Source organism: Eucalyptus grandis, chromosome 8 (genome assembly GCF_016545825.1).
Source record: "Eucalyptus grandis isolate ANBG69807.140 chromosome 8, ASM1654582v1, whole genome shotgun sequence".
Lineage (NCBI taxonomy): Eukaryota > Viridiplantae > Streptophyta > Magnoliopsida > Myrtales > Myrtaceae > Eucalyptus > Eucalyptus grandis.
In genome coordinates this window covers 25842659-25869639 of record NC_052619.1, presented here as the reverse complement: position 1 = coordinate 25869639, position 26981 = coordinate 25842659, and the positions used below count along the sequence as shown (strand labels likewise).

At 37.2% G+C, this 26981-nt stretch overlaps 2 protein-coding genes across 2 annotated transcripts; both read right to left on the bottom strand.

Annotated features, from left to right (window-relative positions):
• Positions 1–10941: 10941 nt before the first annotated feature.
• LOC120287094 (protein IRREGULAR XYLEM 15-like) lies at positions 10942–11379 on the bottom strand. Its single transcript, XM_039299772.1, has one exon. It carries the CDS (start codon positions 11377–11379, stop codon positions 10942–10944), a length of 438 nt encoding a protein of 145 aa, XP_039155706.1.
• A 2726-nt stretch (positions 11380–14105) lies between these two features.
• Positions 14106–23825, bottom strand: LOC104416805 (disease resistance protein RPV1). The gene is made up of 5 exons (XM_039299771.1): positions 23260–23825; positions 22043–23141; positions 21682–21957; positions 15338–16147; positions 14106–14902 (listed from the first exon to the last, which is right to left on the bottom strand). The coding sequence occupies exons 1-5, from the start codon at positions 23736–23738 to the stop codon at positions 14192–14194; spliced, it is 3375 nt and encodes a 1124-aa protein (XP_039155705.1). The 5' UTR covers positions 23739–23825; the 3' UTR covers positions 14106–14191.
• Between the last annotated feature and the right edge of the window lie 3156 nt (positions 23826–26981).

Sequence of the window (26981 nt, the reverse complement as noted above, 5' to 3'; positions counted from 1 at the left end):
AGCAAATTATACACATTATTTTTTTTAACAAAATTTGACGGAAGCATACCGTATATTTCATAAAAGTGTTCGTGACTCCTTATTAGAAAATCGGGTGGTTGGTGACCTTTTTTGCCAACAATTTTTTGTTTTTGTACACTATTAGTACTTGCAATATCCCTCTTGTATACACTTTGCAATCAAATTCTTGAGAGATCAATCTTATAAGAGCATTTCTTTGTAAAAGAGTGCGCCGTGTTTATGGAAGAATGTCGGCTCCATTGCAAACCAATCTTTGTTTGAGGCTTCAAGTATAGTTGATTAGGCATAAATCTTGAACAGTCTCTGGAAATAGAGTAGGCACCCATTTGGACCGGACCACTATAAAATGGTTCCGCATTCCTCTATCGTTACTCCTTTTTATTTATATGCATTTAATTTATATTTGTGTGTATATACTTAATACTATGGAGCATATTCAATATTTGGGGCAAAATATTGCTTGTGTTTATTTGAAATTTTTAGAGCTAAATATCATAGCATCACATGTTGATAAATTAAGAGAGTTGATGATATATTTTCATCAAAATATATAATTAAACAATAGTATGATTAACAAGTGTCAGACGAGGAATTTGATACATTCACGCGCCAAATGCAAACAGGCATATATCCTTTTGCACTTTTTCCCACGTCTTATAAAGCAATAGTCATCTGACAATTTTATAACCTTTTGTAATGGAAATAGATCAAGCTTTTCATCCAATTGAAAATAATGTAATGGTTCTAATATAAATTCAAAGAAATGAGAAATTTTCTATAAGAACACCTTTAAATGATTAATTGGTGTGCTAATAGCTTATTTTCTATTACTTTGGAGCAAAGAATCTTTTGCTAATGTGGGGCCTTTTTTGCTGGGTGCTTTTTTTGGGAATCCACTTTTTAGAGGTGCTACTCCCAGTCAAGTAAGTGTAAGTCATTTCCAAAAAAATTGGATACTTCATGCAAAAGTTCATAAAAAATACTTCGTCTAAATGTGAAGGATACATATTCAAATTTTTTAGTCCAAAAGAGGATTTTCGTGTTTGGACTTTAATTAAGAACACACTTTCAAAGTATAAAGCGTCCAATAAGGTTGAATGTTCCATGTGAATTGATGATTTTTTTTCTTTGTCTATTTTGCTTAGTCAAAAGCGCAAGGAAATATTTGCTCATTACATTCGTGTTAGCTTCCCTCCATATAACTCTGGTCTGGAAGGAAAAATTATCAAAGTTGATTTTGATGGTAGGTGGCCCCCACCACCTTGTTCCTTCTACGTGCTCAAATCTATTGACTCCATTGGTTCATATCCATTACATTTTTATTTATTATTAATATAAAGGCTTGATAATCATTATTTGAGAATATTCTAAAAAAGAGCATAGAGTAGTCATTTCCAAAAAAATTCAATATTTCATGGGAAAGTTCATAAGAAAGACTTCGTTTAAGTGTGAAAGATACATATTCAATTATTTAATACAAAAAATGATTTTTGTGTTTCGACTTTAATGAAGATATACTCTAAAAGTATAAAGTGTCCACTTACATAGGATGTTTCATGTGATTTGATGATATCTCACCTTTTTTTTTCTTTGTCTTTTTTGCTTAATCAAAAGTGAAAGGAAATTTTTGCTCATCTTCCGTGCTAACTTTTGTCCACACAACTCTAGTTTGGAAAGAAAAATTATCAAAGTTGATTTTGATGGTAGATGGCCCCCACCACCCTGTTCCTTTTACATGCTCAAATCTAGAGCGAATCCAAGGCTTGACTCCATTGATTCATTTCCATTATATATATATATATATATATATATATATATATATATATATATATATATATATATATATTATTATTTTTATTTTTATTAACAGAAAGGCTTGATAGTTATTATTTGAGAATATTATAAAAAAAAGCATAGAGTAGAGTCATTTCATCAAAAAATGACCTAAAATGAATATTACTTCAAATAATAATTTAAAATAATTAAATCAATCTCACATGAGGATCTGAACTCATCAGTCGGCTAAACGTTTACCAGCTAGCAAGCATGTGATCTTTTCAACAGCCATACGTATCTTCACATGTTCTTCCCTTGCTTTTGGTCTTTGTTTCTTTCGATAGAAGTAGACAAAGCTCGAACAAGGACCACCTCTTTATTAATCGGACGCTTACATGTGACAGCAATACAAAGGCTATTTGATTGATAAAGCTGACAATACACGGTGTCACGGACGCTCCACGTTCCATGCACCACACATGCATGGACCCCTCCCTCATTTCAAACCATAAACGAAAAGATGATGTTCACACTGCATTATTGACTTATGAAGGTTGAGGTTTTTTTTTTTTTTAATTTTTTTTAATCTATTGATTCCAATTCATGTTCCCACTGAAGACTTGAGAGGAAAGATGTAATTACTACTCCTAGCTGTTCTATAATTGTTGGTGTGGAGTTGTAGTAGGTTTGTTATGTATCTCTACAAAGTCATGAAAAAAGGAGCAGAAAAAATGACATGGCAAGTTTTTGTATGTAAAATTCATCTATATCACAAGAATAAATATTTTTCGTCACGATTTTTCTGGGCGGACTCGTGACATGCGTGACCCCCACTGCGTGATTCTAGGTATCAATCCAATTAAGTAGGCATAAAACAAGTACTTACAATAACGATAAGCTTCTAGTATAAGAAGTCGAGCACACAATGAACAGTAAAGAGGAGAAAAAGAAGAAGAAAAGGCCCAAAGCAGATCACTTCCCTTCTAACTACTCCCTTAAAAAAAATTCTGATTGACGTGACAAGGTAATCCACCACAAAAAGAAAAAAAAATGGAGCGAATGGAATTGAAAGCACAAGCATGATAAAGTGATGGTCACCATGCCTTTGCCGAGAAAGGCTGCTTTTTAATTTGAAAAGCCAGTTTTTTTTTTTTTTGTCAGTCCTACTCTAATTCTACTCTACATTCACTGTGACTCGCGCCTCTTTGCGGGCGTTTTAGTCGCAACACACTCTCGAAACTTACGCGTTCATACCCTCATCCCCCCTGAGAAGGTAGGGATTTGAATCCCTTACCTCTCCCTTCCACAGGGTGGGCTACAGGGCGAACCCTCAGTGGTTTGAAAAGCCAGTTTGCTGACCAAAAAAAGTAATAATTGAAAAGCCAGTTAGTTTCTTAACTAAAAGAGAATCTACTTTCTAATTTGCTCCCTCGCGTGATTCCCATTTGTCATCATCGCATTCCCTTTTTCCATCCGTAAAATGCGGATTTCTTACTTAGTGGGACATTCACTTTAATCGTTCCGCACCATTACCCGTCCGTTTCTTTTTTTACTTTTAGGTTTTCTTTTTTGATTTTTACTCTACTCTGAGGTTCGTAATAATTATAATGAAATTTTTGCATCTTACTTTACCTGATTTCATGGACTAGCTTTTGATAGAAAAACTATTGTCTAGAGGTCCTTTCCTTAACCATATACTCATCTAATCGTAACACAGGTGTACCGAAGAACATAAATATACACCATCAATCATTTTCATTTTGGGCTTATCTGAAAATCAAATAACACCATATATAAATTCATGGAATCAATCCATACAATACTTTTCCCTATGGATGTAATTAGACTAAATGCTTTAATGTTAATACTTTTGTCTTGGCTACATGCCGCATGAGATCAAGTTTATGTATTGTATGGTGTTTGTGCACCAAGCCGGAGTATGATGGAATAAAAGCATTCGTCCTCCTTTGATACCCAAAAAGTTAAAGGTAAATCAAGCATGAAGGCCATGGTCTTTTGTTCTTGTCTACCAGTTTTACGTAAATGGAATTGTGGGTTGTAAGGACAGCACACTAGGAGAAGCAAATAGTGATGCGGCTCTTTAATGTGAGATCCCAGCTGATAAATCATTGGGAGGTTTGACTTTGCTATTTGTCCTGAGTCAACGTTTTTTCCGAAACACATTTGATGGATTACAACATAGCACATGGTTTGTACCATCTTTTTCTTGTGCCTCATGTGATATATGCGGTTCATATGATTCCTTCAATAGTTACTATTTGCTGAGTCGCTATGTCCAGTAGATCATCTTCACAAGGAGCATGTGAAATTGCGAAAATTGCTAATTAAAAGTGCAATCACCGTGTCTTTATTTGGTGGATCTTGTTCAAGGATGTCAATATTTATGCTTTCTGCGGTGCTCCAACTTTGGCTGCATCGATCCATATGCTTTCACACACTAGATTTGGAAATTTTCTTCCCTCCCTTATTTCATGCGCGATCCTACTTTGGTTGCTTTAATCCCAATGCATTCACACGCTGGGTTTGGAAATTTTTTTCTCATGCTATGAATTTGGCCGCATTGATTCAAGTGCATTCACACGCTATATTTGTCTATTACTTACGGATGATATTGTATGGAAGATTCCAGCCATAAGCTTGATAATTTCAGGTAGTGTCGTTCGACATCAATGTTTTCAATTTTTCAAAGAAGTAGAAGTCATGTAACTCTTTTTTCCCGTGATTTTGACTAAAGGGACTTTGCAAGATTAACACACGTTATATTCACATGAAAGAAATGTTCACAACTATCCTAAAAAATATAGAGCTAGATCTATGTTGACCCTAATTCACATTGGATGTTATAAAGCTCACTCAACTATGTTATTTATTATTTCAAATTATATCATTGTACTTGAGTATTTTTTATAGAATTTCGAAAGGGTGAGAAAGACTGCTTTGCCCTAAATTGTGGGTGTGTGTGTGGTGGCTGAAAAAGTTTATGATTTGCATGTGCAACTTTTCTTAATTGAAGATCACATTTGCTGCATTAGCTTGATCTATGATCGATACAAATATTTATTAACATTGATTTATTGTCAATTGAATTATTAATGAATTTGGACTTCAAATATATCGTCATCTTCGCCACGTTTATATTGAGATTTACTCCCGTCGGTTTTTCATAAAGCAATAGTCATCAAACAATTTTATAAGCTTTTGTAATTTTGCTAGTGCCCCACATTATATTCTCACCAGGGTTCATCTTGTTTAATTTGATTAAGGTGACAGCGCACTGACGCTCTACTTTCTACGCACCACATGCATGAACCGTCCTTGATTGCAAATAAAATATAGAGATTGCGTTCCCACTGCATTCTTGACTTATGAAGGTTAAAGGGTTTTTTTTTTTTTTTTTTTTTGAATCTGTAGACTGCAAATTGGGATTGATTCCAATTTGTCATCATCATATCCCGTTTTCAATCCGTGAAATGTGGATTTCTTACTTATAGTGGGCCTTTCACTTTCATGATTCCTTATCTCTGTCCGTCCGTTTCCTTTTGACTTTTAAGGTTTTCTTTTTGACTTTTACTCTGCTTTGAGCTTCGTAATAATTTTGAGGAAATGAAAGCTTTCCTTTCGCATCTTACTTTACCCGATTTAGTGGATTAGCTTTTGGTAGGAAAACTATTGCCTAGAGATGCTTTTCTTTTTATATACTCATGTACTTGTAAAATACTCTTTGCCTTTTCGGTGTACCAAAGAACATAAATATACACTATCAATCTTTTTCACTCCTGGCTTCTTTGAAAATCAAATGACACCATACATAAATTCATAGAATCAATCTATAGAATACTTCTCCTTGTGAATGTAATTAGACTACAAATGCTCAGATGCTTATAATTTTGTCTTGTCTACTTGCCGCCATGAAATGTAATTCAAGTATTATATGGCGTTTGTGCACCAAGTTGGAATATGATGTAATAAAAGGGTTCGTCCTCCTTTGATACCGAAAGAAGTAAATTTAAATTGAGCATGAAGCCCATGGTCTTTCGTTCCTGCGTACCAATTTTACGTAAACAGAATTGTGGGCTGTTAGGACAAAACAAAAGGAGAAGCAAAGAGTCATCACACAATTTTCATAGAGACCCCAATGGGCCAGAAATGTGAATGAAAAGCAAAACGGCTTGGGTGAAATTTTCTTAAAATTGAAGTTGGATCGCCATCTCCATTAAATTTCTTGAATAAGCCCAAGTTATTTATGGGCCTTTAAAATGTTCGTAAGCCCAATTTGCTTCGGGATTACTGGAAAGGTTCTTAAGAAACTTAACTTCGGACAGATTGCGTTTGCTTAAGTCTAGCAAGGATAAATTTAAAAGTCCAATCTTCACATGTGAATCAATTGAATCCTCCTTCTACTTTGGAAACCCCACTAAAATCTCGGCCTGCTAAGTTTCTACAACCTGGAAATGCTAGATGGAAGGCTTGCTGGGTTCTTGTAGTTATTTAATGAGTGGAGGTTTTCTATGAACGCAGTCTTTTCAAATTGAAGTCCTTTCATTTCCTCCAACAAACAATAAGTTGTGCTGAAAGACAATGAAGCCAATTTTGATAAACATTTTGAAGCATTCATGTTCAAATTTGTTGAGTTCACTATCTTTTATTGATCACACCATTCTGTGGGGCACTCATCAACATTGTCCAAAATCACAAGTTGCTTGATCATCACCCTCTCTTCCATCAATTCCAGGTATTCGGTGAGATGACGTGGATCCAAAATGTTGACCCACAAAATTGCATGTTCAACAAGTTGCTCTTTCGGTGAAATTGTATAGATTTTGATGTAAAATCCAAAAATTAAAATTAATGACTTTTTTTCCAAATCGTGGATTATTTTTCTATTGATATGTTTGTGAAATGAGAGAGAGAGAGAGAGAGAGAGAGAGAGAGAGAGAGAGAGAGAGAGAGAGAGAGAGAGAGAGAGAGAGAGAGAGGGAAAGGAAGGAAGGGTCTCCAACCCTGTTTAATTCAATTTTCTCTTGCAAATAAAAGTAACAACAAAGTGTGGTATGATGTAATTCTACTGGATGTCTGTCATAAGCTACTAAGACAATCATGGCAATATTACAGTTGAACTATTTATGATGGATTTGGATACCCTTGTTCCTTCGAGAAGGATGGTGTATAGATTGCTCTTGCACCATAAAAATTGATAGTTGCCCCAAGTGGGCAAAGGAAGAAAGCGTTGTAACATCCCTGTTTGTAATAATAAAAGCCTATGAGGAGACACATGTTGCATGTGCACCTGTGGTATCCAAGAGAATAAAGAATCACTTGAATTGCCTTCTTGAAGAATTTAGAAATTTTGTTCCTGATGAAATGCCGACTTGCTTGCAGCACATGCGTAATATTTCAACGCCTCATAGATCCTCAACAAAGCAGCCAACCCCATGGATCTTGAGGAGCATGAAGAACTCCAGCGCCAAGCGAAAGACCTTATGGAGAAAGGCCTGGTAGAAGAAAGTGCCAGTCATGGGGCTCTACCAGCCAGGAGTGGCCATTGGGCCGCGCCGGTCCACATGCCACATGTTGGGTCGGGCCACCATTGGCTCGGGCCCATTTAAAAAAATTAATTTTTAATGAAAAATTCAAGAAGAAATTAACTAATTTTTTTTTAGTAAAATTTAAAAATAATTGAAATCAATTGAGGAGAATTAACGAAGAGCAATCATTCAATTAAACCAAATTGAAATACAAATATATCTTCAAATATCTTGCAAAAGAAAATTACACATAATGGTGTCCTAATAATGAATACATGCAAATTACACCAAACAATATTTCTAATAAATTCTATATTTTCAATGTCGTGTTCCCCATTATGATTCGGATGATATGGTGTTGTCATTGTCCTCCTTTTCATATTGGGCACGTTTCTCTAAAGCCAATTCTTGCGAAACCAATCATGTCTTGCTACAACCATTTCTAAGCATTCTGCAAATAAGCTGCACCTTTTGTCTCCCAAAGTATGTTGACTAGTATTAAGCGTGAGCTCAATGGTATCATAAATGCCGGTGAGGTTAGCAAGTCATAAGCCCCGGTGGAAAGAATAAAAAAATTATTGGCTTTCCTTTTCCACTATTTTTAGAATGTCAATCTCGACTTTATTAGCTTTACTAATGTATTTGGAGCAATCCATTCTCAAGTACATCGCCAATTCATTGGTAGATGAAGATGAAGACCTAATGGAAGGTTCTTGAATTTCTTCTTTTTACGAAATAGAGATCATAAAAATTTCTGATCTTGTGCATCATCATATATTATTCTTCACAAGTACCAATACGCTTAACCATATTTTATTCAGTCATTTTATCAATATTCTACTAGACTTTTTAAAAATTTTCCTAAAAAATGTATTCATAAACCACTTTAAATTGCTATTTTCTTAATCATATTGAGCACACTTTCATGGGAAGGTCATATTCGTTTCTTTTCTTTCTATAAGTGGATCTTAAGAACATGAATGGACAAAGGCTTCTTGCACCAACAATCCATTTTCTATTGTTGCTAATTGAATAGATGACAATTTGAACAAGATTTCATGTGAGATAATTATATGCGAACGTGACAGTTGGATAATCAAGAGACATGTAGGTTGCGTTTGGTAGCCGGGATAAAATTCGGGATAGGATAAAATTTATCCCATCCTTCGTTTGGTGCTTGCTCGGTATATGATAAAATAAGATATAAAAGGGGTATAGATCGAATAAAATTATTTCATGGGAGAGTTGGAATAAAGGGAGATATGATTTCTAATATCGATGATAGGAAAGTTTTTTTTTTCAAATAACAAATTTCTTAAATTAACAAATTAAATTTATATTTGAATATAAATAATATTTGAATTCTAATATGAGAAATTCAAAATAACAAAAATAAAATTTATTTTTTGATTTAATCTTATTTTATTTATATATTCGAATTTAATTCTATCTTATAATATGAATTCAATATATAAACATATCTATTGCATATTTTTGATGTTTTAGTATTTTAAGTATATTAGTACAATTTTCTATTTAATACAATTTTATTAGAGAATGATGGAATGGGAAGAAAGAAATAAAAAAAAGAAATTAATTAAAAAAGGAGAAAATAAAATAAAAAATAAAATAAATAAAAGTTTTGCGAGAGATTTTTATCACTTCGTTTGTAAAATTTGTGATTCATATAGGCGTTCATACGAAACAATTTATAATATAATGTGAATATGTCCGGCTTTATTATTACAATCATCAAATATTGTATATGATATAATAAAATCCTCTCAATTTTATATCCTATCATTTAGAAATCTAGACGGCCAAACATATAAGGGACATGTGTTGGCCATGCATGAAAAAATTTCATATTAAGGATTAAAAAGCTTTTGAATAGGAAATAATGCTTTAAGAATATAAATTTTGATGCCATAACAAAATATGGAAGAACTATTGGAAAATGTTTCGTTTTTGGATAATGGCCAATTAACTACCAGAATTAAAAGATGAATATATCAGTTATAAGGTTTAAGAAACTTTCTAGATTTAATGTCACTACCATACTAGTGATCAAGGTCAAGAGTAAACATGGTGCAAATTACTAAAAAGGACTCAATAGTGCATGAACTACATCCGTGAGCTATTGCTTTCATGTTTGTCAATTAATGAATGGAGTACTAGAAACCATCACGCTTACGGACATCATCTCCGAACCATACCGGCAACCATGGTAAAAGCCCCCCATCTCCGCTGAGCATATAACATGTACAGAGAACAGGCATACTCACGCATTCAGATTTCAAGCAACCGAGACGAATATCAAGAAATCATGCTTAATAACTTAGTGTAAACCGCATTATGTTATGCGTATTGTGTTGAGGCGCATTCAGATTTAGCCACTAATATGGATTAGCTCCTGTCCTTATCTTTGAGACATAGTATCGATTGCGGGCACAGAGAACACGAAACCAAATCATGGAATCAACACAATTTTTTTTTTCTTTTGCGTCAAAAACTATTTAAGAATTAGCAAGTGAGTGGAGATCGTGAAGAACAATTCTTATTCGTAGTTATTTTTGCGTAGACAATATTAATGCTGCTAAAATCCACTCATTAACGAAAAATCCCTCACCTATATAAAGGCGATTCAAGAATTTCTTTCCTAGAACACAAATCCTACTTCTGCATTTTCATCACCATTTCTGTTCATGCCTTTCAGCATCAACAAGCCATAAAGCTCAGATTCTTCTCCTTCACGACTCAAACGAATCTCAGAATCTCAATACGCATTCCAGCTTGCTCATTCTTTGAAAGCGCAGTGGTTGGCTACGAATGGTGATCGGACCAGAGAGCGAACGTCGTGGAAGCGTTGGTGTTGAAAATTGGGCCAATGAAGGAAAAACGAATCAGCTTTGAATACTTCGATCAATCTGACCGGAAAACAGAGCATAACAGAGGAAATCCGATCCAACGCGATCTTCAACAACCTAAAAGAACAGACTTCAGCGACGAACATCTGAAAGAATCAAAGGTAAAGCTCGGTGAAGAGGAAATATAGATCCTGAATCGATAGCGTCGCTGAAGATGAGATCCCAAACTTATTGCGTCGGTGGAATCAGAGCTCACCAAGGCAAAATGCTGGTGTCACACGCGAGATATCGAGAAATCAATGTCACCAATTGAATCAAAAATCGAAAAAAAATAGAAATCAGAGAATGAGAGAGAACACTTAGCCTTTTCTTTAATCCTGTTGGAGCGATCGAATGAGTTTATAAACTTCCATGCTAAGTGAAAAATGGAAGCTCAAAGGCTTCGGGTTGTTGAGGGTCCGGGTAACAAGCTCGAGCTCATTGACTGAGTAAATGATTCGAAGCTCAAGCGCGAGAGCATCGCGATTGAAGAGCACGAATGCGGCGAGAAACCTGAATACCAATTCCTCGAAGCTTGAAGACGAGCGATGAAGTTGAAATCGAGATGGAGTGGGACCGTGGGAGCTCTTGTCGGGTATGCAGCACAGAGCTGGCAATTTCAGGGAACTTGCCTTGTCTTGACATTGTCTCTCATCAGCATTATGCTCAAATAGAAATATTTTTGGGGGCAATCACCTGATGGTATGGTGAAATTCATCTATGCGGTACTTCGCTTGGGAGTGATGGTTGTGGGCTTTCCGGAGGAGGGTCTCGCGAGTGAGGCCAACTCCTAGGAAGTCGCAAGGGGAGGAGCATTTCCATAGGACATCCGACATGGGCTTGAGCTCGGGGAAGGACATGCGGAAAGAGTCGCTGGACTTGGACGCGTAATGAAGGAGGGTGTTGATGACGGTCGATGGCAGAGGCGCATTGCTATAGGCGGTGGCGGCGGAGGGAAAGGTGGGGGTGGTGGCGGAGGCGGCGGTTGTGGAGTACTCCCTGGTGCAAATGAGGGTGACGACGAAGGCCGTGGTCAAGAAGGAGATGAAGGCGAGGAGCCATAGGCGGTTGGAGCTTCCCTGCTTCTGGACGAGGATGAGTCTTGTGTTGCTGTTGTTGACATTCTTCATTTTGCTCGGTGCCACAGAGAGAGAGAGAGAGAGAGAGAGAGAGAGAGAGAGAGAGATACCCTCCTCTAGTAACCTTGAAAGATCCTGAACTTAAATGAGGCAGAGACCTCTTATAGCTGCTTTCAAGGAGTGAAATTTTTTTAAAGAATCGAATCACCGTCATAACATATATCATACGATAGAAAATGTTAGCTAGGCTTATATTATTATTGTAGAAACATATTGTACTATTCATAACGTTCTTTTTTCCTTTTCGAGTTTTTATTTTGTGTGCTTGAGTCACACTATGGTTACAATATTACTTTTTTGAACTGTGAATAAGCAAAATCTCCTACTAATAAATTCGTGCAATGATATTTAAATATCCCTTTCGATCTTTGAACTTCATTCAACGCTATGTGAAGTGGACTCATTTTAGGACTGAAAAGAGAGATTAGTGGCGAGGGATTGGTGATGCAGCGACCTAACAACAGATTACAAGCCAAGAGTCTCTGTTTTTGTTCCCAAGCTTGAATTTTGAGGTGGACGTGTCAACTATAGCAGGCTCTATCTTGATGGGAGGGGCATAAGCACGCTACATCCTTGAATACGTACTTCCTATCGCCCCTGATAATCTAAACTTTTGAGTAGAAATCTTTACCAAATAATTTGAACACTTCTATAAAAGATTTTCATGTGGCCCAATTGTATTAATTTTGTGGCTTAATTGGTTTACGGTCGAGGGCATGGGGTTCCGTTTCCATTTACCGTTCTCCATACTATTCCTTTACCCAAAGGACGACATTTGTTTTGCTTATAGGTGTGATCCAACGGTTGCACAACTCCTCGTACTCTCCCTCTCTCCTCTCTCCCTCTCCCCAAGCCCACCGCCAACGCAGCCTACATCAGTATGACCAGTCTTCAATTTCTCTATAACGATACTAATGTAAATCGTAAGATTGTATTTCTAACAAAAAATGTCTAAACAGCTTGATGACTTGCTGGTTTTCGTAAATTCCTCAAATTGTTGGTATCATCCTACAGTAAAAAGGAGCCTACATTGGTAAGTTACTTAATCCAACAATAATTTACTAACTTCGATTTTATTTATAATGGAAAATTTCTTAATTTAAAATTGCGAAATTAATGCTTTGAGTGGCAACTTTCTGCATAATAAGTAGATAACTTATCAATAAATATTCCGCAATTTGGTGATCACTTGCTCCCTTAAAACACAGAACTACTTGGGTAACTTATTAATTCCAATGAAAATTTACCTTGTTCACCGTTAAGTTTTTCTTTTTTGGCACGGTAAATATATGAAAATTTGATAATTAATTATTGGATTTCTCGTTCACAAGTTGCAAATATTGTTGGTAATTTACTGTAAGCATACCTAACCAATAGGTCGCCAGTTTTATAATTTTTACCAACACTATTTAATATCAACAAGCCATATTGGAAATTTACCATGCTTGGAACAATGTTCCTGAAAGCCAGTACGTGCAATTGTGATAAAATGCTGTGCAGTTCAGTTTTAAGTGCTCACTTCTCAAGACTATTACAAGAACACGCTAAGGCCACTGAAGTGAGTAAACGATATGCAGCTAAGCATGTTGTGCAGAATGTGATATTTATCCATGACATCATGTACTGACAAGGATATATGAAAAACAAACACTTGCTATTAATTTACACTAAAGTTTATACATTCATTTACAACGATTTCTCTTGAGTGACTCATGACGAGTGTGTCACAGGCTTGGGATTTCACTCTTTAATCAAGTGAAGTAGGCATGATAACAAAAAGTTCGTACGTTAAACACACCATAATAATGATAAGAAAGAAGTAGTTCCCTTCTAAACACACCACAATAATAATAAAAAGGAAGTAGTTCCCTCCCCCCAGAAGTCGTGACCAAGCTCTCCAACAAAACTAGACCACAAAAAAAATGTCAAATTTATCTGTTTTAAAACAAGACTCGCCTCTTTCCATTTAATTGGTTTCACTGTCACTGGCTTCCAATTCTTCTATATGCAGGTGACGTTTGCGTAAGTGCACTCTTGAAAATTGTCGCCGACTAGGCGAAGCTTCTTCTTCCTCTGAATCTATTGGTTCATCAAAATCCTCACAGAGTGAAGCTGGAATCACTAGTTGATTTTCTTCAAGCATAACCTTCAAATCATCCTCAAGTTGCCTGCATCTTAGTACATATCCCAACCTTTTCACAATTCCACCCGATACTCTAAGTCTAAGTCTAAATTGTACGTAACTCTCATCAAATTGACTAAAATCAACTCCTCCCTCCAACACTCCCCACAACACATTTGATTCGAGATACTGGAACCAGATGTGATTCGAATCAAATAAACCAAGATTTCCTGATAGCACATTCCGCTTTTGGCCATTAACATAGGGCACGATGTCGAAAGAAATTTCCTTTTTCCCATCTTCTACACCGATAATGATACAGAGAGCCAATCCTAGGAACTTGTCATACAAGTCCTGTGAACCTACGAAAGATATGGTATCGTCTTCAACATGAATGAACTCTGCTGGCATCTCTCCTCCAAGGACAACATTTCGGTAATCAAGAGAAATTCGGGAATAGCGGTACTTCTGTCATATGGGTAAATTGTTAGTAGTACCTAAGTTTGTGATTAGTTCTAGTAAAAGAGTGTGATTTGAGCATATTCTTATAATTCAACCAAAGCTAGAGTTCTATAATAATTAGACATATCGATCCTTCCTTACGTTTTATGTGATACTCATGCGATAGAAATCATTCCATTTGCAAGTGTCTAGCCACACCAAATACACATATGTGCATAATCACTTTATATTAGATTTGTTTGTTTGTCTAGAATTCCACTTTTGCATTCTAGTGCATGCACACACACGCACATAGAGAGAGAGAGAGAGAGAGAGAGAGAGAGAGACCTGGATTGAAAAGTCATCCATGTTCAATCCTTTGCGGACTAAATTCCTCTGCTCTGGTTTAGTTTCACTGTCTAGTATGTCTTCTGTTTCACTTGAACTTTCTTCCTCCATGCTCGTTTGACTATCTTCATGCCAAATCTCATATAGTAAAGCTGGATCCAGCAATTGATCATCTTGAAGCCAAACATCCAAATCGTTCTCTAGTGATTTGCATAGTAGTCGGAATCCACAATTTTTCACAATTGCACCACTTGATGCTGTAATGCTAAACTGGAAATGACCCCAGTCAGTTTGACCAAAAGCACCCCTTCCCCATATAAGCTTTGGCTTGCGACACTCAAGCCACACATGATCCAAATCCAATGAATTGAAAGTTGTTGAGCCTTCCATTGTCTTTTCGCCATTAACATGTGCTAAAAGCTCAAATTTGACATTCTCTTTTCTTTCATTTCGAAATACAACACAGAAAGCTAAGCTTAGGAACTTCTTGTACAAGTCCTTTGAAGCCGTGAAAGATATATAACCGTCTTTATTAGGGATCAACCACTTTGGCATCTCTGCTCCAGGTTGTAGAAATTGGCAATCGGTTATGGAATGAAATTGCTGTCACGAATGTAGACTGTTAGTAGTTTTTGAAAATTGTACCCAAAAAGGGGAGTCAATGAGATAAATGGGTAGTCCTAGAGTTTAGCAATAATCGGCAATAACATTATAAAATTCTTTTGTACTTAATTGGTCGAAACAGGATATGTATTGTTGAGTTTTTTTGTAATTGGATGAACATGTATTGTTGAAGCTTGTCTTTGGGTGATCCTCATAATTCCAAAGCAAACTAGAGTTTTCTGAATAAAAGAGAATATCCTTTGCATCGTCTCGTAGCCGGCTCCACTACACATACATGTAAATTCCTTTCTATATGTTTGCTTTTCTTAATTAGCCCCCAATTTAGGAATTTTTAGCCCTTTGAACTATTACAAACGCCTCATGCAGCCAACATATACACGACTTCACATTAATCAGAGAGAAAGAGAGTCAAACCTCAAGCTTGAACACGTCATTCATGGTGAACCCGTAATGGATTAGTTTATGACATGAAGATAAGTCAACAGGATCAACATCGGATTGCCTTGGAATCTTGAAGATCTCTCGCAGATGTTGGCAAATTGAAAAATTCAACCTGGGCATATTATTTATTCGTGCGAATGTAGGAAGGTTAGTCGTCATAATGTTTCCCGACACAATCAAATATGTTAAGATGGGAAAACAGGAACTATTCTCCCGAAACCCTCCAGATGGATTCCATTCTGTAAGGTCTAAACTCCGTAAATTAGGAAATTCCCTCTTCGTATGACGATCACTGGAATCCTCCTCCTTGGGAAACTTGATTTTACTAAATGCAAGGATCAAAGTTTCAAGATTTCGCAATGTGAAAACGCCAGATGGAAGGATTGCCAGTTCCTTGCAAGCCGTTAAATCCATATGCTCCAAAGAGACCAGATTTTTTATGGATTCAGGAAGTTCCTTAATTGAAGTCTGTCCTAACAGAAGTTCTTGCAAGTTGATTTCATCTGGAATATGAGAGAATCTTCGCAAATTTGAGCAACCAGTGAGATTGAGGTGTTGAAGATTCTTGGACTTGAGCACATTGGGGAGATGATGAAATTTAGAGCACCCTTCTAAACTCAACCACGATAATTTGTCATGATATGCAACTGATTCGTGAGCACGCTCCAAGTTTTCACACCAAGAGAGATTCAATTTCTTGAGATGTGGAGTATAACTGAGGTCCGGCATAGAAATCAGTGACCGGCATTGACTGAAGTTAATGAACTTCAATTGTTCAAACCCCTGCAAGAACAATGGAACCAACTTGGATTACATCCCGGACGGAAAAAAATGAGATAAATATTCAAATCCAGATCTGACTCTAATTTTTCAATAAAAAACGAGTGGTATGACCTTATACTGGAACCCATATACAGAAACTTTCACACATCATAGCTCGTAGGCATTATTGCAGAACTTTGATGAAAAAGTGAGCTCTTCCATTTGTCCACAGGCAAATAAATTGTTCTCACAGTTTTCCTAGACAAATTATACGAGGACGATTCTGCTGTTTGCATTGCAAAACCGGAATTAAGTTCCGTGTAGTTAAAAAATGGAAGACATAGGTTATTGTTAAATTCCGTTGCTAACTAAATTTTTTACTGGGAATTTTTTAGTCGGTAATAATGTGTTGGTAGGTCACAAACACTTTCAAGAAAGCATCTACAGTTATTAGATAGTTTGAACTTACTAGCTATTTGGATAATTAACCTATAAATATATTTATTTATTTATCTATTTATTTATAAAGCCTACCACTATGTTAAAGTTACAACATTTTGTACAAAGCTAGTAAGATGTCCATGTGTTGCATGGATCTACAATTATATTTATGATATTATTTTAAATGCTGATTGCAATGTGAAATTTTTGTAAGTATATGAAGAAAATAATAACAAAATAAATATCCACATCAATCAAAATCTCATCTAGAGCTTACATGGACTTCTATTTAAAGTTGATCCTAACTTAATCATGTAAGTTTATTCTCTAATTAAAAGAAAACACATAAAATTGTACTGATTATTGAATATGATATAAGTACATGTAATATTTCAAGCACATAAAACAATGTGCATCAATAAAAAAAAAAAACATAAAGGTGTAGATTCCCCTCTCTTAGTGGCTTGCCTCGATTTTGTTGAAATCCTCACCTTTGTGCCACCGACTGGGTGTCAAAAAGGCAAGCAAGCTAATTGTTTAGACTTCTTGAGAATAAAATGTTTCATTTCTCTCCTCCATTTGCTACTCTCTATTTTTAGAGAATTAAGGTGATTTATTCATGATGATCTTACATCTCCATATATTTTTCAGTTTTATTTTTTTTATGCAATTTCCCTTTTTCTTTTTGCTAACCATTTAAAGCCTTTTTTTTTTGGCAGTAAAAGGATATTTCATTATTCATGCAATGTATCGCAAGTGTTAATTTTAATTTGATTGCATAATGATTATCATTCATGTTGCAATAACGAAATATTGGCGGTCCCATACTTTAATTTCTATGATAATTAATTTATATTCGATTAAAATGAGAATGAGATATAATTTATAAATTGAAGTAAAATTTTAGAAATATATATATCTTAACGTCTAATTTAGACTATACTTTGAACTTGTTGTTGCTGTAAAAATATGTTTAGGAATAGTATTATTATTAGATGAAAAACAATTAAACATATAAACAAAATCACCATAACACCAACGGACAATTGAAATTTTTTTTTAATGTGTTAACGAACTCCATTGGATACACTAAATGTTTATCTTTATTTTCACGATCGCTTTACCAAGTTCATAAAATTTAAAGTCCTTTTGATGTTATACCATTACCCATAAAGTTTCAATTTAGTGGAGATGCTGAAGAAAGAGCTAAGGAAATCATGTAGTTACCTGAGGAAGTGAGGCAGATAATTTTGAAGCAAATTGACAAGCATTCCGGTCAAGCAAACAAGCCTAGGAAAGCCTGCTATTTTTAAAGAAGGTGATCTTTATTGGATTCATTTGCCATTTCCACGTAGTCGGGCAAAGTTATCTCCTCATGCGCATGGTCCTTTTCTAGTTTTACATTAACAATAATGCCTACAAAAGTGAGCTTCATGGAGAGTATGGTGTTTCCGCTAATTTCAATCCTGCTAATCCATCGCCATATCACGAACACCAAGGGCTTCATTAAGTTGACCTCGAGGGCGAGTCTTTTTCGATAGAGGGAGAATGGCATCGGAAATATTTTGAATCCACATTAGAATATTTAAAGATTCTATTTTGTGATTAGAATAATAGGGATATAATATAATTTTTTATTATAAGTTTAATAATAGGGATATAATATAATTTCTTGATATTAGAAGTTTAATAATACTGTTGCCTCTCTGAATATGGTACTTTAGGTAGGTCATCTTTTCTTTATTTGGAGGTTACTCAAAGGTTTCTTTGGGTCCTAGCCATAAATAACCTTTGGATCGTTCATTGTAAACACAGTTGATTTATTAAATGAAGCTTCATTCTTGGGTGTTGTCCCCTATTATCTTCTCTCTGTCTTTCTCTTGGTCCCTTTGGTAGATTCCTAGAGTTCATGAGTGATCGAGATAGTGTTGTATCCTTGGAGTGGCCTATCAAGGGGGCGATTCGGGTAAGGGAGACCCTAGATTGTCTAGTCTCTTCCTTCGTATCCTCCACGTCGCGGTTTTTTACCTCACTAAGATTGGAAAACCCTTTCAATTATTTGTTCGTTCAAAACATTCAGACATTAGTGGGACTGACGAGCATGCCAGGAAAACTGAAAGTCCAGAAAGTCTGCCTCATACGTGGCGTAGGCGGAGACAAAAATATTGACTTTTTATGCATATAATAAGTACTGATTGCACATGAGTTACGTGTATGTACAAAACCGATACCCGGAAAATTTAGCAAAACCATCAAATTTGAATATTTAATGGAAATAAATTATTCATAAAATACACAATTCAGGAAAACAGATAGATATATGCAGAAGATTGAATTAAGAAATTTGCGTAGGATAGAAAAGATTCAAATGAAACATGTGAGAAATTAAATATCTTACTAATTTATGTATATCTCTATTGATACAATATTTGCAATATTAGAATTGACGACATTTTAGGGAAAAACAAAATTTTGAGATCCCATGGAAGATCATCTTTACTTGATATAGCAACATAGATATTATGACTAAAAATATAGTTACATATACATACAAATACAAATTTAGATTAAATTTAGGTTTAAATATACTTAAATTAGCAAAGTTAGCCCTTTACCCACTTTTCTTTGAAAATCCCTATTAGTTCAGCTTGCAAGACGTTGCTGGTGCACAACCTTCAGTTGTCCTCTTAGTGCTAGAAGTAGCGTGCCACCGGCCTCTGCAGAGTAAGCCTCTTCTATGGAGTCTTACTCCACAAACCTAGAAGAAGTGAGAGAAGGAATTGGATGACCAATCTATATCCTTGCTGTTCTACCGCAAGGCAAGAGGACCCCCAACGAGGGGATGTGAAGGGTCGCTTTCCGTCCCATGATTTCTTACTTCAGGAAGAAAGATTGTAAGGCCGTTGACAGAAGGCTTGATTGAAAGGAAAGGAAGGGAACAAGCTACATACTAATAACGAGAATGAGAGATTGCTTGGGTAAAGTCTCCTAACTATATTTGAAAATGAATATTTTGTTCATAAAAATAGAGAAAGCTTTTGTGTAGTTCTGCGTCTTCCTCCCTCTAAAATGAAAGAAATACTTGTCAGAAAATGCCAGTTAGGTTAGTCCAACCAAAAAAGTCATGGAAGTTTTTGGCCATTGTTTGGGAGTTATCAAGCTTGGACCGACTTGGCTGACTTGCTTTCGGGAGAGATCCTTCACTATATATATATATATATATATTATCAACTGTATGCTATCGGAGTGAGAACAATAGGAGTTTTAATAAATAAATAAAAATTTAGCGCGCGCATTCACTTCAAAAGTCTAGCAAATAAGCTCGAAAGATCTCTCTTTCCATAAGCAATTTCGAAAAGAGTTTAGTCAACTCATCTTGGCAATACAGTACAGAATCCCTATTAACATTTGCAAAATCTATCATTTTAAAGACAAAAATTAAATTTTTGGTTTATGTTTATTAAAACTTTAAGCACATTCATGATTCAATCTTCAAATCATATCACCAATAAGTAGTTCCAATATTCGGTACTCAAAAGTTACTGATGCTTTAGGTTCAGTGTTCTTATAATTCTTAGTACTTGTAATATTTTGAGAACGAGGTTGGACTTTATTCATGAATGTTTTTTTTGTTCAAATTAACATCAAGATTCACATAAGAAACTGTTTAAAAATTTCGTAAAACTCTAAGATTCCACTTATGCTACACCATGCCAATTCAATTTTAAAACTATCAATTTTACCAACGTAGTCATAACCTTTTTTTAAGAAATTTCAATGCATTTCTTCTATTCCATTTTGGCTTGAAGTTGTAAGGGGAATTTAGTTATTGCTACGCCGGCAATATCATGTGGGCAAATTTACTCAAGAAGACCTTGTTTTGTTTTGATTAATTTATGGACTTTTGGATTTTATTTTTTTTCCTCTTCTTTTCTTCCTTTTTTTTCTTTGTCGATCATCATCTTCTTAATTTACACGTACGTTACTGTTCATCTCTGTAATTTTTCCCTCAATTCTTCTGATCCCCACTCTCTCCAGATGTCTTTGTCATTCTCGCCGCATGTCCCCCTATTCTCTTCATGCTTTGCGGCTCTGAGATATCAACCATGCTAGATGACCTCGAGCTCCGCTCGAATGAACTAGCTTAAGCCGCCATATCTGGGGCTTGAGCTGAGCCATCTAGATCAGAGGGCAACTCTAAGTGGTGGCTGTTTTCTGGATTTTGCCCCTTTGGTTGGATTTGGTTAAAGTCTCTGTTTGGATGCTGAAAATGGAGGAATAGAGAAGGAAAACTACGGTGGAGTCTCGGCTCACAACAGTGGAAGAGAGGTGCCATGAAAATGAAAGGCAGGCCACGGATGCTGATTTCTCAACTCTAGTTTTGCTTTCTCCTTGTGCGCATTTAATGAATGAAGCCAAACTGAGATTAAACCGCTAAAAGGAAGAAAAAGATGATGGACATTCTAGAGTGCTTCGTTTTGGATTGCCAAAACCAGCCTGCTTCTTTTCATTAATTTTCTTTTTTTCCTTGAGACGACGACGGTGGACAATAATCAAGATCATCTAGATGTTCAGCGTTACTGTTTATTTGGAAGAAGGTCAACAATAACAAACAAAGAAAAGAAATCAAAAGAAAAAAAGAAAAATAATGAAAAATTTAAAATGTTAAGCTAAACAACATCAAATTGTCTAAATTTGCCCACGTTAGATCATGAGGTGCCACATAGCATGACTAGCAATACCTGAATTGCTACATCAGCAATTTTAGAAGGAAATTGACTTGAAGATCTCTATTGATATTTCACACAAATGTTTATAATAACACCAGCAAAATTCAATAGTTCAAGACTGAATTGGCATTTCTACAAAATGTTTGAGATTGATTGGATAATTTTCCCATTGGTTCATGTAGTTGATCAATATCTTGTGGTTTAAGCAAATACAAACAATTTTACGTATGTAGATGTTTCTTAAGCACATTAACAAACATCGTCAGAGTTAGTAAATGTTGCATTTAAAGTTTTCAATAAGCATACATGTATATTTATTTATATGAATCTAAATATGGATGTATATAAGATGAGGAAACAAAGACTATACATTTAAATGCGCACCTTAAATTGCTCCCTCGCTACTTGCACGTTGCTTTTGGGCATATCAAGTTGAACTAACTTCTTTGGACCAGAAAAAAATTCTGGAATCCAAGGATATTCAGGCCATTCAAAGCATCTTAGTTCATTAGGAAGACAAATAGGACCTTGAAAAGAGTTATGCACATTAATCATGATGAGCACCCGCAACCTTCTCATGTTTTTGAAAGCATTGTGACCTATGTATATCGCTTTTGTCTTGGGTAAATCCAAAACTATGGCTTTCACTGCATTTGTTCCCTGTATTTACAAAATTGCATTGCAATTACTCCACAAAGTCGGAGAATAAGAGAGTAAAATTAGTTATTATACTAGCAAATCTTACCATATCCCCTGACAAAACATCGTTAACATCATCATAAAGCCATAATCTGCTGCGCCTTCCAGGGTCATCATGACATTCTTCATTAACAATATTCATGCCCATCGATTGTATCAAGTCATGCATTTGTAGGTTCTCTCCATCTTCAATTATCAAGGCCTTCTCGACAAGAACTTGTATTCCAATAGTTGTGTTAAAGTTGCAACTGTTAAGTACTTCCTTGACGTACTTTGTAGATCGCCCCTTGAAGAAACAAGCGATATCAAGGAAAATTTCTTTCGTATAGTTCTCTAGTCCATCATAACTTAACTTAAGAACATCATTGATGGATTTGGGAGGACTTTTGGCAAGTTGTTTCAATGCACTTTTCCACTTATCTTCTCCTCTACCACGTAGGAAAGAGCCCAATACTTCTAGTGCTAAAGGATGTCCTTTAGCATAACCCAAAGCTCTATCTACAAGATCCCTCCTTATAACTATTTTGTTGTTTCTCAGAAAAGCATGCTTCTTGAAAAGTTCAAGAGCTTCAGGATGTTCTAGATTTTTAACTTCATAGATGTGATCTCTATGTATCTCTTGGCCAATAAGCAAATGATAATCTCTTGTAGTAATGATGATCCTGCTTCCTTTGCCAAACCACTCACGCTCTCCAGCTAAAACACGTAAGGAGTTTACGTCATTGACATCGTCAAGAACAAGGAGAACTTTTTTGCGGCAAAGTCTCTCTTTGATTAAAGTAATACCCCTATCAACGCTAAATCCACCAAATTTTTTTCTTAGTAATCCAAACAACAATTTCTTTTGCAAAGAAACTAAATCCTTGGAATCTTTTGAAGCTTCTCTAACATTTCCCAGAAAATATGAATTCTCAAATTTCATAAATATAGCATTGTAAAGTGCTTTTGCTAAAGTTGTCTTTCCTACCCCTCCGTATCCCCAAAATCCTATCAAGAGAACATCTTCAGACTCGAGATTTAACATTGGTACCAACTTTACCACTTGGGGACGTAACCCCACAGGATGCGTAGCAACATGTAAGGATGTTCGCTGTAGGAGCCTACAGATCTCCTCCACAACACTCTTTACAAGGTCCACCTCAGATCTGACAAAATCCAGATTCCGTGGTTCAACGATATGATTACGATAATGTTTCATCCTCGGAGAGATAGAGAATATAAAAAACAATGACAAAGCAGTGCATCACATGAATTATTACTTACCTATCATCTTGATAATGCCAACCGGACAAACTACCAGCATCAAGGAGAGCCTTCTTCCATCTTTGAACTTCTTCTGAATCCTTCCCAAAACGGTACTCATGCTTAGCCATAGCTCTTCTATAATTCTTTCTTGGAGTTCTCACCTCTCTAGGTTCCACTTTGTAAAACAATGGAAGGGCTATGAGATCTCCTCGCTCTTGCCACTCCATTATATTCGCTAGCTCTTCCAAACACCATCTCGAGGAAGCGTAATCCTGAGAGAAAATGACAATTGCGATATGCGCATCCTTGATCGCCTTAATAAGTGCGGGGGATATAGACTCACCCTTCCTTAGTTCTTCACTGTCACAGTAAGTGTATATTCCTCTTTGGTCTAGAGCTGTGTAGAGATGACCCAGGAAATGATTGCGGACGTTAACCCCTCTAAAACTCATGAAGACATCATAATTCCCTCTGGGCTTGGAAGAAGAAGAAGCCATAAGAATCAAGAATAGAAGAGTTCAATGATGAGAAATGAGTTGCCTAAGATTTGGTACTTTGAGGTAGGGGTGAGCGGTTCCCAGTTCCGATTCGGTTCCGTCTGGAACCTGGAACCTGGAACCTACCGTGAGGGTACAGGTTCCTCATTTTTTAGAACCTGGAACCTACCCGTCAGAACCAAGAAGCTGGAACCTACCCTGTCACAGGTTCCAGGGTCGATTCCAAATTCCAACAGTTTTTTTTTTCTTTCATTTTCAGACTTGGTAACAAGTCTTCTATAGAAGAACACTTATTGCCTTTAAACAATTGGCTACAGGGGATCAAGAATGAATTTAAGTGTAACTTATTGCAGATGAGACATGAGTACGGTCAACTGTTGGCCCTTCCCGTGCAAGCCCAAAGTCTGAAAGCTTTGGTTTGAAGTCCTTGTCTAGTAATACATTCAATGACTTAAAGTCTGTGTATCACCTACACGTCCAGAACAAAAGCAAATGGATTAGAATGGAGGATATAAGATTCCTGACAATACCCTGAAGCTTCAAACCTCAGCTCAGTGACAAACGATGCAACTTTTTAGTACATCAAACAATGACCACGAAGATTAGCATCTGTACGCAGAAGTAATGAAGAATAGGAAATGACTGCTATCAAGTTGCTTGACTAGAACATCATATGAATCCTGAGTATGTTGGACTGGTGAATTCTTAAATTACGGGAACAAAATCTAACAGAAGAAGAATGGAGAACAATAATTGCTTTTTCAATAGATTCCTGAAAAGGGCTTCATGTCCTTGCATAGAAAATGAGTTCTTCCACATATTAGAGACATATAGATCTTATTTCTGTCATTCTTAGTCCAATTTCTGAACAATCACAAGAATTTAACATCAATCTGATCTAGTGAGTTTTGTTAAGTCGAAGTAATGAACTCTTCAACAGTACTAAGTGAGGAACCTAGCTCCAGCATTTTGAAGAAAACTAACCAACAATATGGTCCACTTGTCATTAACATGAACATAACATGGTCAAGTTAAATGACTTAAGTTAAATTCAACTGTCATACGGTAGGCCCCTACAAAAACATTTGCAAGCTAAGAATCTAAATAAACTGAGATAAATCCAACCCTACCGTCTCGTCGTCGATCAGCCGGTAGGCCCCGTCAGAGTCTCCAAGGGCATCTTGCGTCGTCCCCGACCGGACAGGCGGAAGGAGAGAGAGAGTGGGGGTGCGACTGAGGTGGAGGTGGAGGTGGAGGTGGAGGCAGAGGGTGTGGAGTTAAGGCTGATTAGGCGACTGGGCGAGCGGCGAGCGGCATCAGGGCGACTAGGCGAGCGGCGAGCGGTGTCAGGGCGACTGGGCGAGCGGCGAACGGCTTCGAGGCGACTGGGCCAGTGGCGAGCGGCGTCAGGGCGGCTGGGTGAGCGGCGAGCGGCGTCAGGGCGACTGGGCGAGTGGCGAGCGGCTTCGAGGCGACTGGGCGAGTGGCGAGCGGCGTCAGGGCGGCTGGGTGAGCGGCGAGCAGCGTCAGGGCGGCTGGGAGAGCGAGCAGCCTCCACCGGGGACTAGTGACGTCCAACGGCGGCGTCGATGGCAAGCGGCTGAGCGACGAGGCGAGCGAGGGGTGACGGCGTCCAGCGGCGGTGTCGAGGGAGGTCCGGCGACGGCGAGCACGCAGCGACGGCGGCGAAGACACAAGTCTCACGGCACCAACGGTGGCACCAACGGCACGGCGAAGACGGCGGCGGTCGCGGCTCAATCCGCGGCCAAGGGGGGAAGAGCTCGGTTCAGGCGGAGGTGGCGACGGTTTGGAGCAACGACGGCCCGAACGGCTGAGCGAGCGGCGGCAAGAGGTGGTGACGGTGGCTTGGGGACGGCGGCGGCGGCGAGCGGCGGCGCGACAACTCGTTGGGCTCAATAGCGAGACGGCTCGTCGGATGAGCGGTGGGTGATGGTGGTTCGGTGGCCAAGAGGTGGTGGTGAGTAGGGCGTGGGACGGCGATGTGGTGGTGGGTGAAGCAGCAGCCAACAAGAGGAAGGAGGAGGAGGAAGAGCAAGAAGAACAAGAAGAGGGGGATTTCGGCCGAGAGAGAGGGAAAGAAAGAGAAAGAGAAGAAAAGAAAAAAAGTGGGGTGGGTGAAGGGGTGAGGAGGAAAAAGGGGAAAAAGAGAGGGAAGGGGGGAGGGGGAATCACGTGGGGGCTCTAGGGTTTTTTTTTTTTTTTTTTTTTAAATCTAACCGGTTCCGGTTCTGCCGATTCCGGTTCTCATAGGAATCGCAATAATCTTTCATGAACGTGAATTGAAAGTGGTCCATGAATGGTATTGAAGTATGTGTTAGACTCTAGAGATGATTGCCAAAGCAACTTGCATTTTTACATTTTGGATTGACTTTACACTCCAACTATATATAATAAAAAACTCTATACCCTGTGACTCGAAGTCTCACTACAAGGTAGGCCATATATTTATTAATTCTCAATAAATATATCAAATTGAATCAAAAATGCATATTTCGACACATGTTGGAAGTTAAGATAAAAAAAAAAAGGTTATTTGCAAAATTAGTGAGGGCGCAAAATTTAAATTTTGGGGTGCAAATAAAAATCTTTAATTGCAAGAGTATCAAAGTCCTTCTATCACTACACATGGAAGTAAAATTAGAGACAGAGTGAGTGTAGGAGGTCTAACTCTTCAGCAGATGGCTGTCAAATTATACAAATTTCTCGTGTGGAATTTATCTTCCACCATATTTAGACACCAGAAATTCTCTATTAGCAAAATGATAAAAAGATATAAAAAAGAGAAACAATCTTAATTGAATCAAGTAAGTAAACATAGCAACGAATCAAACAGGGGCTAGTTCCTTATTAGCGACATCCATGTCCCCATCAATGATGATTTGTTTTTCATTGTTTTCTGGAAGATCTTCATCGCTGGAAATTTATTGGGATTTCACAGAAACAATTAGCAATCACACTTGAGAATCGATTTGTTAACCCCTTTCAGAATCTAGTCTTCTCTATAGCATGAGAGTGGAGTATGTTATTTTACACGATTGTCCTCGTGATATTGTTCTAAATATACGTTCTTTGACTTCGTGAAAATCGCATTCCTCCATCCCCACCCCCAAAAGAAATACGAATCCATCCTTAGTAGCTTTGCTGGTACTTTCTTCGATACAAGCACCATCAAAATTAACCGGTGAGATGTTGCTGGCGAGCGTCATGGCAAGCCCGACCTTG

Bases quoted from the DNA above. Each gene is read 5' to 3' on its own strand.
- LOC120287094 (XM_039299772.1), bottom strand. From the start codon at position 11,379: ATGAAGAATGTCAACAACAGCAACACAAGACTCATCCTCGTCCAGAAG.
- LOC104416805 (XM_039299771.1), bottom strand. From the start codon at position 23,738: ATGGCTTCTTCTTCTTCCAAGCCCAGAGGGAATTATGATGTCTTCATG. The intron at 21,958-22,042 runs GTAAGATTTGCT...TTGTAAATACAG, and splicing joins ATGTTTTGTCAGGGGATATG to GGAACAAATGCAGTGAAAGC. The intron at 14,903-15,337 runs GTTTGACTCTCT...CATTCGTGACAG, and splicing joins ATGACGTGTTCAAGCTTGAG to CAATTTCATTCCATAACCGA.